This window comes from Protopterus annectens, chromosome 6.part0 (assembly GCF_019279795.1).
Source record: "Protopterus annectens isolate FY-2018-M chromosome 6.part0, PAN1.0, whole genome shotgun sequence".
NCBI lineage: Eukaryota > Metazoa > Chordata > Ceratodontiformes > Protopteridae > Protopterus > Protopterus annectens.
The window spans coordinates 1629056407-1629070129 of record NC_056737.1 but is presented as its reverse complement, the minus strand read 5'-3'; the positions used below and the strand labels follow the sequence as shown (position 1 = coordinate 1629070129).

The 13723-nt window shown below is 41.8% G+C and overlaps 1 protein-coding gene across 1 annotated transcript in view; it reads left to right on the top strand.

Moving 5' to 3' along the window:
• SLC39A10 (solute carrier family 39 member 10) overlaps nucleotides 1-13723 on the top strand; it is a 1022483-nt gene that overhangs the window by 331079 nt on the left and 677681 nt on the right. The window contains exons 2-3 of the mRNA XM_044075065.1: nucleotides 11321-12396; nucleotides 13399-13576. Coding sequence (XP_043931000.1) covers nucleotides 11332-12396; nucleotides 13399-13576 — 1243 coding nt within the window. The 5' untranslated portion in view covers nucleotides 11321-11331. The remainder of the gene's footprint in view (nucleotides 1-11320; nucleotides 12397-13398; nucleotides 13577-13723) is intronic.

Genomic DNA, 13723 nt, shown 5'->3' with positions numbered 1-13723 from the left:
AAACAGATGCTTAAAATGGCCGAAGACCTATTTACTTTGATCAGGGGTTCCCATCCCCCTCCTGATAAGAGGCCTAGGCAAGACACTGAATATGATTCCTCTGATCAGGTTTCCATTTCCTCTGATTCCTCTTCAGAACAGGGATATTCTATTCCTCCTTATGAGGATTCTGATGCTGAAGATTCTATTCCTTCAGCTTCTCCTCCTGAGGACTACTCATTTGGGGAAACCTTGCATACCATGAGGGAGCATTTCCACTGGGAGAGCCAAGATTATTCCGATTCTAAGAAAAGGCTTAGAGACTTTCTTTTACTTCCTCAACTCAGACCTCTTGCAATTCCCCCTGTTCTAGACATAGTAGATGATATATTTTCAGAGTCCGGCCTGTCTCCAGACTCTTTACCTCCTGCTTCTGTTAAGCTGGACAGATACTACAGGGTTCCAGACTCCCATAAATTTCTTTATAAAAACCCTGCTGCTGACCCAGAAACTATTTCACAGGGTCCCAAAGAAGTCAAGGCTGCTACTGCTAAAAACCCTGTCCCCTCAATTAGAGATTCTAGGGCTCTGGACAGATGGGGGAAAAAAGTTTACTCTTCTGCCACCTTGGCTGTAAGGGCTTTAAATTGTCAATTTCATATGCTTAAATATCAGCAATACTTAATGTCTTTGTTAAAACAAAAAATGTTGACAAATTCTGAGTGTTCTGAGAACAAAGATTTGCAGGATTTATTGCATACAGCTGAACAAGTGGGAAAACATACTTTGCAATGTGGCTATGATTCACTAGAGGCCTCGTGCAGGGCCTGCTGTTACAGGTTCTGTTATTAGAAGGCATGCTTGGTTAAAGGAACAGAATCTTCCTGATCATGTTAAAGCAAAATTATTGGATGCTCCATTACAGCATGATACTTTGTTTGGTGCTAAGGCAGAAGAGGTGTTGAGGAAAATGGAGGATAAAGCTAAATCTATGCAGACAGTAAAGGATTTCTTACAGGTACAGCCACCCAGATTTAGCAGGAACTGGCCCTCTAAGAATTGGTCCTTTCCAGTGTCAGACAGACCACAAAGAGGCAGATTCAGATGCCCTAGAGGCAGGCAACAGCCCCAGGGCTCATACAGGCCCAAACAATGGGGTGCTTCTACCTCCAAAAGCGGAGAAGACAAATCACAGCCTTATAGAAAACAGTCCCAATGACTTCCCTCTGCCAATGCCAAGCACTTACTTTTTGGCAGCACCCTTAGGGGGAAAGCTAGCACTTTTTTCACAAAACTGGCACAAGATCACCCAGGACAAATGGGTCTTAAATATAGTCTCTTAGGGCTACAGGTTCCACTTTCACACCCTTCCAAAGGCAAAAGGTATGCCGGAACTGCCACACAATCAATGGACGGAGGCACAGAAACAAGTTTTATCTCTCGTGGACATGGGGGGGCTATTCAGCCAGTGCCACAGCAAGAGCAGGGACAAGGATTTTACTCAAGACTTTACTTAGTACCAAGAAAGGACAAAGCCTGGAGACCAATTCTGGACCTGTCTATTCTAAATACTTTTCTGGACGTCCCAAAATTCAAAATGTTGACTCTACAGCAGCTTCTGCCCATGCTGGACAAGAAGGCTTGGCTTGTAACTTTGGACCTCAGAGGCATACCTGCATGTCCCAATCGGACAATCTTGCAGAAGATACCTCAGATTCATAGCTGGCTCAATGCACTACCAATTCTCTGCACTGCCCTTTGGCTTATCTACTGCACCCAGGGTCTTCACAAAATGCCTGGAACCAGTAATTGCATTTTGCAGACAAAGAGGAATTCAAATATATCCCTACTTGGACGACTGCCGTATTCAAGCAGAGACCAAAGATATTCTACTACAGCATCTGGCGTTTGTAAAAAGATTACTAATTTGCCTAGGGTACACAGTAAACGAAAAGAAATCAAAACTAGTACCCTCTCAAGAGATACTATTCCTGGGTGCAAGCTTATATACAACTGCCCAGATGGCTTATCTCACGCCAGACGAACAAAGGCAACTGACTTCTTACTTCGAAAACATGGCAACAAAGACCCAGTTATCTGCAAGAAAAATTCTGCAGGCTCTGGGCTACATGGCATCCTGCATTCTACTAATTCCGTATGCAAGACCGCGTATGAGGGAACAATGGTATCTAAAAAGTGTTTGGACTCAACATTGCCACAGCCTGGAAACAGTAATTGCTCTCATTCCCTGCTTGCAACAGGAGTTTCGATGGTGGGCACAGGCCTGTCACCACAACAAGGGACAGCCATTCACTTTACCCACTGCCAGGCAGACACTAACAACAGATGCATCAGATTATGCCTGGTATTCAGGGCACATGGCCCACAAGCCAAATGCATCTTCATATCAATCAAAAAGAGATGCTAGCTATACAAAATGCCCTGACAGCCTTCAAGGACCTACTTCATCCAGGACAACTGCTGATAAAGACGGACAATACTACAGTCATGTGGTACATAAACAAGCAAGGGGGCACACATTCCTACCCCCTCTGCAGACAAGCCATGACTTTGTGGAACACAGCATTGACTTATCAAGTACACCTGCAAGCACAATTCCTGCCAGGAAAGACAAATACTTTGGCAGACGAACTAAGCAGAAACCTCATGGATCCTCACGAGTGGAAACTAGATCCACAAATCTTCAGCATGATAACAGGGAAATCGGGATGCCCAGACATAGATCTATTCGCCTCCCCTCACAGCTGCCAGCTACAGAGATTCTGCACTCGGACTTAGAGCATGGAAAGTGGACACCCTTTCACACAGCTGGAAAACCCTTACAGTATATGCCTTCCCTCCTCTGCCTCTCCTCCCCAAGGTACTCCTAAAGGTCAGACAAGAGAAGCCAAAAATGATACTGATTGCCCCAGACTGGCCACACCAGCACTGGTACCCAATCCTAAAGAGCTTGTCTCAAGGCCCAGCCTGGACATTACCTCTAATTCCGCATTTGATGACCCAACAGAACAATCGGATCCTACACAGCCAACTCAGAACCCTAAATCTGGCTGCATGGCGGATAATGTAACCATTCAGAACACACCTCTCTCTAAAACAGTTATGGATGTTATTTTGGAGGCCAGTAGGCCCAGCACCAGACAATCTTATGCAGAAAAATGGAAGAGATTATGTGCTTGGAACCAGGCGCAGGGAATTGACACGCTTGTACCAAATATTCCTCAGATTTTGCAATACCTAACTGAGATGCTGGACAAAGGCCTATCCTTCAAATCAATTAAGATCCATGCCTCTACCATTTCAGCTCATTACAATACGGACCCACCTATTTTTTCTCATCCACTGCTAAGACAGCTTTTCAGAGGGGCCAAAAACATAAGACCCCCAAGGAGAGCTCCAGTATCTGCATGGGACCTCAATTTTGTCTTGGAAAAACTCACACTGCCTCCTTTTGAGCCAGCCAATACAGCGGAGATAAAATACTTATCATGGAAAACAGCTCTTCTCCTAGCAATAACTTCAGCAAGAAGAGTCTCAGAGTTGCAGGCATTAATGGCTGTGGAAGCTTTTATTATTTTCCATCAGGACAGGGTTTCTTTAAGGACAAACCCGACATTTATGCCTAAGGTAGTGTCCACTGTGACTCTTAACCAAACCATACATTTGCCTACCTTTTATCCAAACCCACAGAATAAGGGTGAGAAACTTCATTATTTGGACATACACAGACAGCTACGCTTTTACTTGGACAAAACTAAAGCTTTCAGAAAGACTGAGCAACTCTTAGTGGCATATGCTGCAGGTTCGCAAGGAAAAGCTATCTCAAAGCAGACTATTTCAAAATGGATAGGCCACTGCATTCGTTTCTGCTATTCACAACATGGCAAATCAGTGCCTAAGGGCATTAGGCCACATTCTACCAGAGCAGCAGCCACTTCAGCAGCCATCCTCAGAGGAGTACCAAGCAAGGACATTTTGGAGGCTGCAACCTGGACTTCAGTGCACACTTTTACAAAGCACTACCACTTACCTCTTTACTCTAAATCCAGAGCAGGCTTTGCCACTGCAGTCCTGCAGGGCCTCATAGCCACTCCTAATCCTATTTAGGCCCAGCCACCCTACCTCAGCTTTGGGATTCAACCCAAGTGTAATGACTGCAACAGTGAAACACGATGAACATAGTACCGTTGTGTACCTACCATAAATGTAGATGTTCGAGTGTATTCACTGTTGCAGTCCAGGTTACCCTCCCGCCATCCCCCTTTTTTCATTGCTGGGACTTATCTGTACCTCTCTATTTTATACAACCTATGTGGTGTATGTGTTGTAGATGAAGGTTATGTGCATGCTTTTTTATGATCATAATATTTTTAGCCTACCCTTTTGGGGGCACCTGACATCTGGGGCAAGAAAAACTGAAGAAAATGGTGTCTGCTGCATCTTTTATACCCGTGGCGCACTGACGTCAGGGAAGAGGTGACAGCAACCGACGCCGGACCAGGACTTTGGAATTCAGGCCGACTGCGGGTAGCCTGCCAGCAGGATAACCCAAGTGTAATGACTGCAACAGTGAATACACTCGAACATCTACATTTATGGTAGGTACACAACTGTTCTTTTCTACTCAAGACTTTTTCTGGTACCCTGAAAAGAGGGCACCTGGCGCCCCGTCATTGATCTATCCATTCTAAACACCTTCCTGGTGATCCCAAAATTCAAAATGCTCACCCTCCAGCAGCAAAGGATGCTTAGCTAGCTGCCCTAGATCTAAAAGAGGCCTCCCTCCATATTCCTATCAGGGAATCATGCAGGAAATATCTCCGTTTCAGGGCAGGATCTCAGCACTTTCAGTTTTCTGCACTTCCCTTTGGCTTTTCTACTGCTCCCAGAGTTTTCACAAAATGTCTGGCTTCGGCCATTGCCTTTTGCAGGCAAAGGAATATCAAGATTTACCCATACTTAGACGACTGCCTTATTCAGGCAGACAGCCAGGAAAAGCTTCTCAAGCACCTGGCCTTTGTAAAGTCCCTATTAACCTCCCTAGGTTACACAATCAGCGAAAAGAAATCCAAACAGGTGCCCACCCAAAGGATTAAATTCCTGGGAGCAAGTCTGGACACAGCATCCCAGATGGCATTCCTTACACTAGAAAAGTAAAATTTCCTGACAGCCTACTTCTCTCAACTAGCCATCAGACCCCAGCCATCTGCAAGGAAGATCCTGCAAGCTCTGGGATTCATGGCATCTTGCATACTACTCATTCCATATGCCAGACTGCATATGAAGAAACTTCAGTGGTACCTAAAAAGCCTTTGGTATCAACACTCTCAAGACCTGGAGACTCTTATACCTATAATTCCTTGCCTCAGAAAATACTTTCTTTGGTGGGCAACAGCATGCTCCCACAACAAGGGACTTCCTTTCTCACCACCCCCGCTGCCCAGACCCTCATCACAGACGCATCAGACTACGCCTGGGGTGCACACCTGGACGGCAAGTGCATACAGGGCAAATGGAGCCCACAGCAAATCCCCCTGTGCATCAGCCAAAAAGAGATGATGGGTGTCCAGCATGCCTTGATAGCTTTCAAGCCCCTTCTCTCCACAGGGGCTCTCCAGATCAAAACAGACAGCACCACTGTAATGTGGTATATCAACAAGCAGGGAGGGACTCAGTCCTACCTTCTATGCAGGCTGGCCATGACCCTTTGGCACACAGCCTCTGCCATGCAACTCCACCTGTTAGCATAATTCCTACCAGGTTCTCTCAACTCTCTGGAAGACCAATTAAACAGAAATCTTCTGGACCCACATGAGTGGCAGCTCAACAGAAGAACCTTCACCCTAATAACTCAGAAATGTAGCACCCTGAAGATCAACCTCTTTGCCTCCCACATCAACCATCAGCTCAACAAATTCTGCACCAGGGAGCATCTCTGCATGGCTTGGAAAGTGGATGCCCTGTCCTTCCCCTGGGTCAAACTATCAGTCCATGTCTTTCCTCCAATACATCTCATCCCCAGGGTACTGCTCAAAATAAAGGAGGAAAAACCAAGGACAAATGGAAAAGGCTCTGCATCTGGGTTCAGGCTAAGGGAGCCAATACGGCACATCCCTCTCATCCTGGATTACTTAGCTGACCTACTACACAGTGGCCTCTCTTTTTCCTCTATTAAAATTCATGCCTTTGCTGTCACTGCTCATTTTCCCACTGAGCAGTCCCTTTTCTCACACCCCTTGATCAAACAGTTCCTAAGAGGGGCTAGCAACTTGAGACCACCCAGAAGAGCACCAACCCCAGCTTGAGACCTTAACTTTGTGTTGGAAAAGCTCACCCTGCCCCCCTTCGAACCAGCTTCTTCTGCAGAACTAAAATTTCTCTCCTGGAAGATAGCTTTCTTTCTGGCCATCACTTCAGCCAGAAGAGTCTCCAAGCTGCTAGTACTCGTGGCTGTGGACCCCTTCATCATCTTCCATGCTGACAGGGTATCCCTCAGAACTAACCCATCCTTCAGGCCCAAGGTGTTGTCCAGTGTGGCTCTCAAACCAATCCATTCATTTGCCCACCTTTTTTTCTAATTCCCAGAACAAGGGGGAAAGGATCTTGCACTCTCTAGATGTGCACAAACAGGTCAGATTTTATCTGGACAGGACTAAATCCTTCAGAAAGTCTGATCAGTTGCTGGTTAACTTTGCTACAGGGGCAGAAGGCAAAGCCATCTCCAGCAACAGACGCAGAAATACTAATCCTCTGGTATTCAGGCCGGCCGAGGGCTACCCTGGCAGGGATAAGCCAAATGTGATGACTGCAACAGTGAATACACTTGAACATCTACATTTATGGTAAGTGTACACAACTGTACTTTCATCTCTTATTTTATAGATTGTATAGCATCTCTAACCAAGGATTCCTCAGTATCTAATCCCAACCCTGCCCAACAGCAACATATCACCGCATTCACTTTCACCGTCAAACCTATGCCCACATCCTATGTAAAACTACTCTTAAACTTAAACCGTGCCCTTCTTCAGCTGATGACCTTCCAAGTGAGTACCTAAAAATAACAACCAGCAGTGCATATCCTGTCTGAATACTTTTAAGTAGGTCAATCCAGGAATCCATGTTTCCTTTCTCTGGAAAAAAGTCACACATTATCCCTCTGCACAAAGGAGGAAATTCAGCAGACATTAATAACTTTAGACGTATAGCATTCTTATCTCCCCTCTCTAAAATATTTGACAAATGTATTCAAAAACAATTGCTAGACTATCTCCTGCAGGAAGAACTCCTATACCCTATTCTACATGGCTTCTGTCCTTACAGTAGTACTAGCCCTGCCTTTTTAACCTACATAGATACTGTAAATAAAGCTAGAGATAATGGCAAACTAGTCTCTTTGTATTTCTAGACTTGTTTAAAGCCTTCGACACAGTTTGTCACAGCAAACTTCTACTTCAGATGTCCTTACTAGATCTTTCTCAGCCCACCCTTCTGTGGTTCAAAAGCTACCTGTCCAGTAGGTATCAGTCAGTAAAATGGCACTGCATTCTTTCACCTTACCTCCCAGTCACCACTGGTGTACCACAAGGCTCTATCTTTATTCCCCTCCTCTTTAACATTTTCACCAACATTCTTTATACTTCAGGCCATCCTAATACAATATGCAGAGGATTCCACTCTCATTTGCACCTCTGACAACATGATACACCTCCAAAAAGTTACTCAGAAGGCTTTAATAGCCACCAAAACATGGCTGGTAACTTAGAACTCATGTTTAATCCAAAAGTGACCAAACTACTACTCCCCCCCCCCCCCAAATCCCCGTCTCATCCTTTCTTGATAATACAACCATTGAAGTCACTTCTCATAGCAAACTGTTAAGGGTAATAATGGATAATAATCTTACATCAACCTGTATATACAAAATTCCACAAGAAAAACTCAACAAATCTAGGCATCCTTTACAGCGCCAAAAACGTTCTCACAGACGCAACTAATTACACTTGCCACTACTTCTCTACTCCCACTCTTCTTTATGGTGCTTCCATCCTTACTAACTCCCAGGCTTCGCAAAAATTAAAACTTGAAGAATGCTATAACAAAGCTGACAAATTGGCAGCACGTGCCCCTTTCAGAACCAACCACTGTATAACACTGAAAAATCTAAATTGGTTAGAACTGCCACATCAACTAACATATACACTACTTCTTACCACCTATAAATTATCCAGCATCCATCTACCTGACCAGCACTAAAAAATATTCTACACAACTATGTTTCCGTCTGTCATTGCGATAGTGCCCAAAGACTCCTGTCGGTCTACAAACCTAGCAAATCTACTGGGCATTGCATGTACTTGTGCAAGGTTACTAAGGTCTGGACCTCCTTACCTGTGTCCATCAGGGCTATACCCTCCCTCCCATCTTTCAAAACTACTCCAAAAGACTTCCTAGCTAAAATATGGCTCTGTTCTTGCTCAAAATCAAGATAAACTATATCCCTAAATATGAACAAATACCTTTTCATTCCTTATACTTTCTTATTCTCCCTTCTTCACTTACTTCCTTACTGTTATCTAATTCTGTTCAGTGACTTTCTCTCTAAATATGCCATAATCCTGTTTCTCCATCATTTCATATCGCAGTTCCTATTTGTATTAGACTAACTTACCTATAATTTCTCAACAAATTGTCTAAACTTTCTCTAAATATTAAATGATTGTCACATACCTTGTATCGATTTTTAACCAATGTTTTTGTATTATCTCTTATTTGTTACAATTATTTGTTTGTTTATTGCATTTGTTTACTGGGAATGTCCACTGGGCCAGAAATGAGCCCATTTTCAGTGGGGGCCCGGGGAGAAAAGCTCCACTGTATCCGGTAGAGGCAGTACATTAGATAAGTAATTAACAACATCCAGTAATATGGTAAGAACTACACACGTTAATATGGTAATAACAAAGCTTGTAGACAATAAAGAATACAGCATTTGACCGGCTGAAAGCTTAGGTTTATCAGTGTTTAGTAGCACTTTGTTTTCTGACCTTAGGTGTCGATTAGGATGGTAGATGGTCAAGATGTCATTGAGGGTTGGGCAAGTTGCTGGGAAGTAAATAAGTTTATGGTCAGTAGTTAGTTTGTAGGTATGTGAGGTAATGGGGGAATTCAAGACAGTTAATTGTTGTACTGTGGAACAATGGTGAGAGGAGAATTTAGCATTTGTAGCAAATTTGGCAACTTTGTTGTAGCATGGATTGGGTTTAGTTTTCAGGGAGGACTGACTATTGGTCAGGATGGGGACGCCATATAGGAGAGTAAGAAGCAGGAATGAAGAGGGAAGAGCTTTTTTTTTTTTTTTTTTTTTTTTTTTTACAGAGAAGCTGAGAAAGTAGTTGTGCCTATAGAGGGCACCTAGCTTTTGATGTTTTTTTTTTTTTGATGTTATGGATATGAAGGTCACAAGTTAAATTATTTTTAAATTTATATTTAAACTGCAGATGTTTTTGTTTTATTTTTGAAGACTGTAAAATTATTCTTAAAATGTTTTGTAAAAATTTGGAGCTTTTTCTCCCTGGGCCTCTGCAGAAAATGGGCTTCTACCCAGTCGGACTTTCCTGGTAATCAAATGTCAATAAATAAATAAACAGCTGCCATTCCCTTTTGCACTAGAGGGCTTTTTTCCTCTTGTTTTCTAATTCATTTTCTCTTAACTTTCTCCAGATTTCTTAGTTGCTGACAGCCAGGCAGTCTAGTGAAAAACCACTAACCAAATTTTACTCAAATAAATTTGTGTTTCTGGCTGTTTCCAAAGTTTCTGGTTTCACCCTTGAAAAACTGTAATTGACCTGTTGATCAGTGTGCAGTCATCTTGGCATTTGCAAACATAATTTGATTTTTGTCTTTACTGGAAGATCTGACCCTTAGCTTTGTTTATGTTTTGCAATGATGTTAAACCTTTTAATCTTAAGGTCCTGAGTAATTAAAAAGTAAAGAAGTTCAGAAGTTTGCAGCTTTCTAATGTTAGCCATCACATGTAAGAGTTTTTTTGATGGAATGTACTGTTAAACTCTGGAAATCGGAGATAAAATAGGTGTTCTCCTAATAAACATTTCAGCAGGTGGTTTAAAATAAGTGAAATGTAAGGTACTGTGCTGTGATGGATGTGCTGATTGTCCCCTTATACTTTAATAATTAATTTTATTTCACCATTCAAACACAGACATGATTAAAGCAGCAGCCAAATTAAGACATTCCATCCTAGCCAAAGGTTCCAACCTTGTGTGGACCATCATCATGACATTTCATCAATTACACAGCGAAGAGTGGTATGGGTGTACCTCATATAGAGCTTTAGGTCAAATTAGATTAACAGTTTATTGTGTTTTTACTTTAAACCCTTTCCTGAAGGAAGTGGATTTTATTAAAAATAAAACTGAATAAATTACTCTTAATATAACAGAATTGTCAGTGTAAATATAGATAGGGCACCGTCCTTCAGAAGGAAGGGTTGGGGGTACTCAAAATGTACCAGAGAGGGGATTACATGGCTACGAGTTTTGCTGCTTTTATTCCTCCCAGGTCACTCTTGAAAGTATGTGCTGGTTGGTCCCTGGAGGGTTTACCTAGCTGATGAATTAATAAAAAAAATAAATGTAACATTTTTACTTTTTGCTGCAGACATTTGATGTCTTTGTAATGTTTATGCAACTTTGCTTTCTTTCACAAAATGTTGCCTGTTCTTTAAGTATTCTTCTATTTCAAATAGAAGAGTTGGTTTTGTTCAACATTTTTCTGGGTTGTTTGGTTGTTATGTTAGTCATTCAGTAAGAAGGCATGTAAATATTTTTTTTGGGGGGTTGGGGTTGTAGCACTAGACTGCCTTATGATAGTTTAGTTCAGGCACCTTGTGATCCTCAGGGTTCTGTTTTGTGATGTTTGCTCAGGTTTAATTTGATCATGCTAGATCTGTTGTGCTTCACTAAAGGCTGACAAATAACCATTTTTCTGTGTGGATTTTTTTTTAATAATTCTGAAGTATGTTTTCCTTCTAGATCTGTGTAAAGTAACACACGTGCTTTGTCTGTAGCTGTTAAACTGTTATTTTTATTATCACCAGACAAGTGATTGCTTTACGAAAAGTATTTCATATGGCCTGACTTTTTTTCAATTTTTGCATGTTTTAGACTGCTTTGCATAAAAAAAATTGAGGTGAGAATGCAGAATTTGCATATATTAGACTTCTTTGGATAGAGGGTTATTATAATAACAGAAGTTGCCAGTACATGGTCTGAAAAGCTATGTTTCTGTCCTTTTGCAGGTCATTCCGAAATGAAGGTACATGTGCACACAAAGTTTTGCTTTGTTTGTTTGCTGACAGTTGTGCTTCATCACTGCAGTCACTGCCATGAAAATGGACATAAGCATGGTCCAGATGAGGATAATCATTTGCATGACCACAGTGACCATCAGATTTCAGTGGAGCCATACTTGACACACAATGATTTAAGTTCTGACCAGACTGTATTTTTCGCTTCACTGGCAGAAAATGAGCAGAGACATTTTATTGAACAAATTTTCAAACGTTATGGGAAGAATGGGCGTCTGTCATTTAATGGTTTAGAACTGCTTTTGAAAAACATTGGACTTGGTACAATAAAAGTTGTGGAAATTGAACATGAAGATATCGGACATGACCATATGTCTCACTTAGACCTTTTGGAAGTACAGGAAGGAAGACATTCCCATGTGCATTCCCATGCTCACACTGACAATCAGACCTTGGACAACACTCATTCAGTAAGTTCTTCATGCAGTCATCAAAAGCACAGCCCAGAAGGTTCATTAGAAAAAGTCACTGCTCACAATTCCCATAACCATACTCGTACATCTGATCACTTTCACAATAACCAAGACGACCACCACCACCACCACCATCATCATCATCAGAATCAGCATCATAATTCTACTGTTCCTACTTTTAATGTATCCAGCAATCATAGCGAGCATGGAGAAGCATCTTCAGAACGTGAAACTATTTTTAGACAGGAAAGGAAGAAGAAAAAACACAGAAATAAACACAAAGGAAATAAGAGAATTCCAGCTTCCACAGAACCTTCTAAAATACCAGATGTACTGCATTTGAATGATCATGATAACATTTATGAACATAGCCATGATCCAGTGGATGACGGCATAGAAGGACATAATTCTGGTTTTGTGGATATGGAAACACACAGTCGTGTGATTCAGTTACCTACTGAAAAAAACATTCACAATCATAATGCTGAAATGGACATGCACCACAATCACAAGAGGGAAGTACCAGTTATTCAGAATAGTTTTGTGACTATTGCTGATTCTTCTGCACATGATCATGAAGAAGAGCACAGTGAGGTATGTTGCTGGTTTTAAAAAAAAATGGGACCCATAATGGGTTCCTTTTATACTGAACAATGCAACTTGCATTTATGTGTCTTCAAAAGATGTCCTCATTTGACTTGTTCTTTATTGAAAGTGCACCCAAGGAGGATTCACAGCAACTTTTGGTGGACATCTTCTTAAGTACAGATTGCAGTGTTTTAGTTTATTTCTAATGTTATGCTCTTTTAATTAGGTTTTTGCACATGACAGCAGGAATATTGTATTTTACTAGCCAGAATTATGTTTCATTATGTACATTACTAAGCCAGAAGAAATCCCCATGGGTCTTAACTTGATTCCCAGTTTCATCTGGTCAACTTGTGGAAGTTTGCTGTCTATAGTAAGGGTTCTAAAATGGGGTCTGCTTCTTTTGACCTAACTTTCATTTGCCTGACACTCATTTGCCAGAGACCAAATGACTGAAATTTCATTTGCCTGACACTTCATTTGCCTAAGTATTATTAGCAAGAAAATGGAATATGCCCCCTTCCCTACTGCAGTGCGACCCTGGAGTTAGAATATATAGTTAGGGGGGGGTGTGGGAGGCACAGCCCCCCACAATGGGGGGTGTGGGGGGCGAAGCCCCCCAGTTACTTTTTTGTCACTAAGCAATATTACATCAAAAGTTAACAATATCATATGAAATGAAGTGGGGGGCTTCGCCCCCACACCCCCCCTAACTATATATTCTGACTCCAGGGTCGCACTGCAGTGGGGAAGGGGGCATATTCCATTTTCTTGCTAATAATACTTGCCAGGCAAATGAAGTGTCAGGCAAATGAAGTGTCAGGCAAATGGGGTCAGGAAAATGAAAGTTAGGTCAAAAGAAGTAGACCCCTAAAATGATGTGACAAATGAATGCGTGGTTAGAAAATAAAATTTTGTTGAGTCTCCATCACAAGTTACAGACTAAACTCCAAATACATTCATTAAACTTCTTATTCAGTATTGTGGCTTGTTTTTTTTTTTTTCTAGTGCTTGAATGTTACACAGCTTTTGCAGTTTTATGGATTCAGTTCAAGTCCTTCAATTTCACAGCAGCAGTTCACGTACCTATGTCCTGCTTTACTGTACCAGATTGACAGTAGAGTCTGCATCAGACATGAGTCTGAAGTAAATATAAAGAATCCAGAGGCAGGACCTGGTATAACAGGTAAGAAAATAAACTAATAAGTGGCAGTTTCTGGTACTGCAGGGTAAGTGAATACAGGCATCATTAATGATTATATTACTGTGATATGTTGCATTATTTTTGGCTTGAGTGTTTACTAGCAATATGCAAGGGAATCCGGTACAAGTA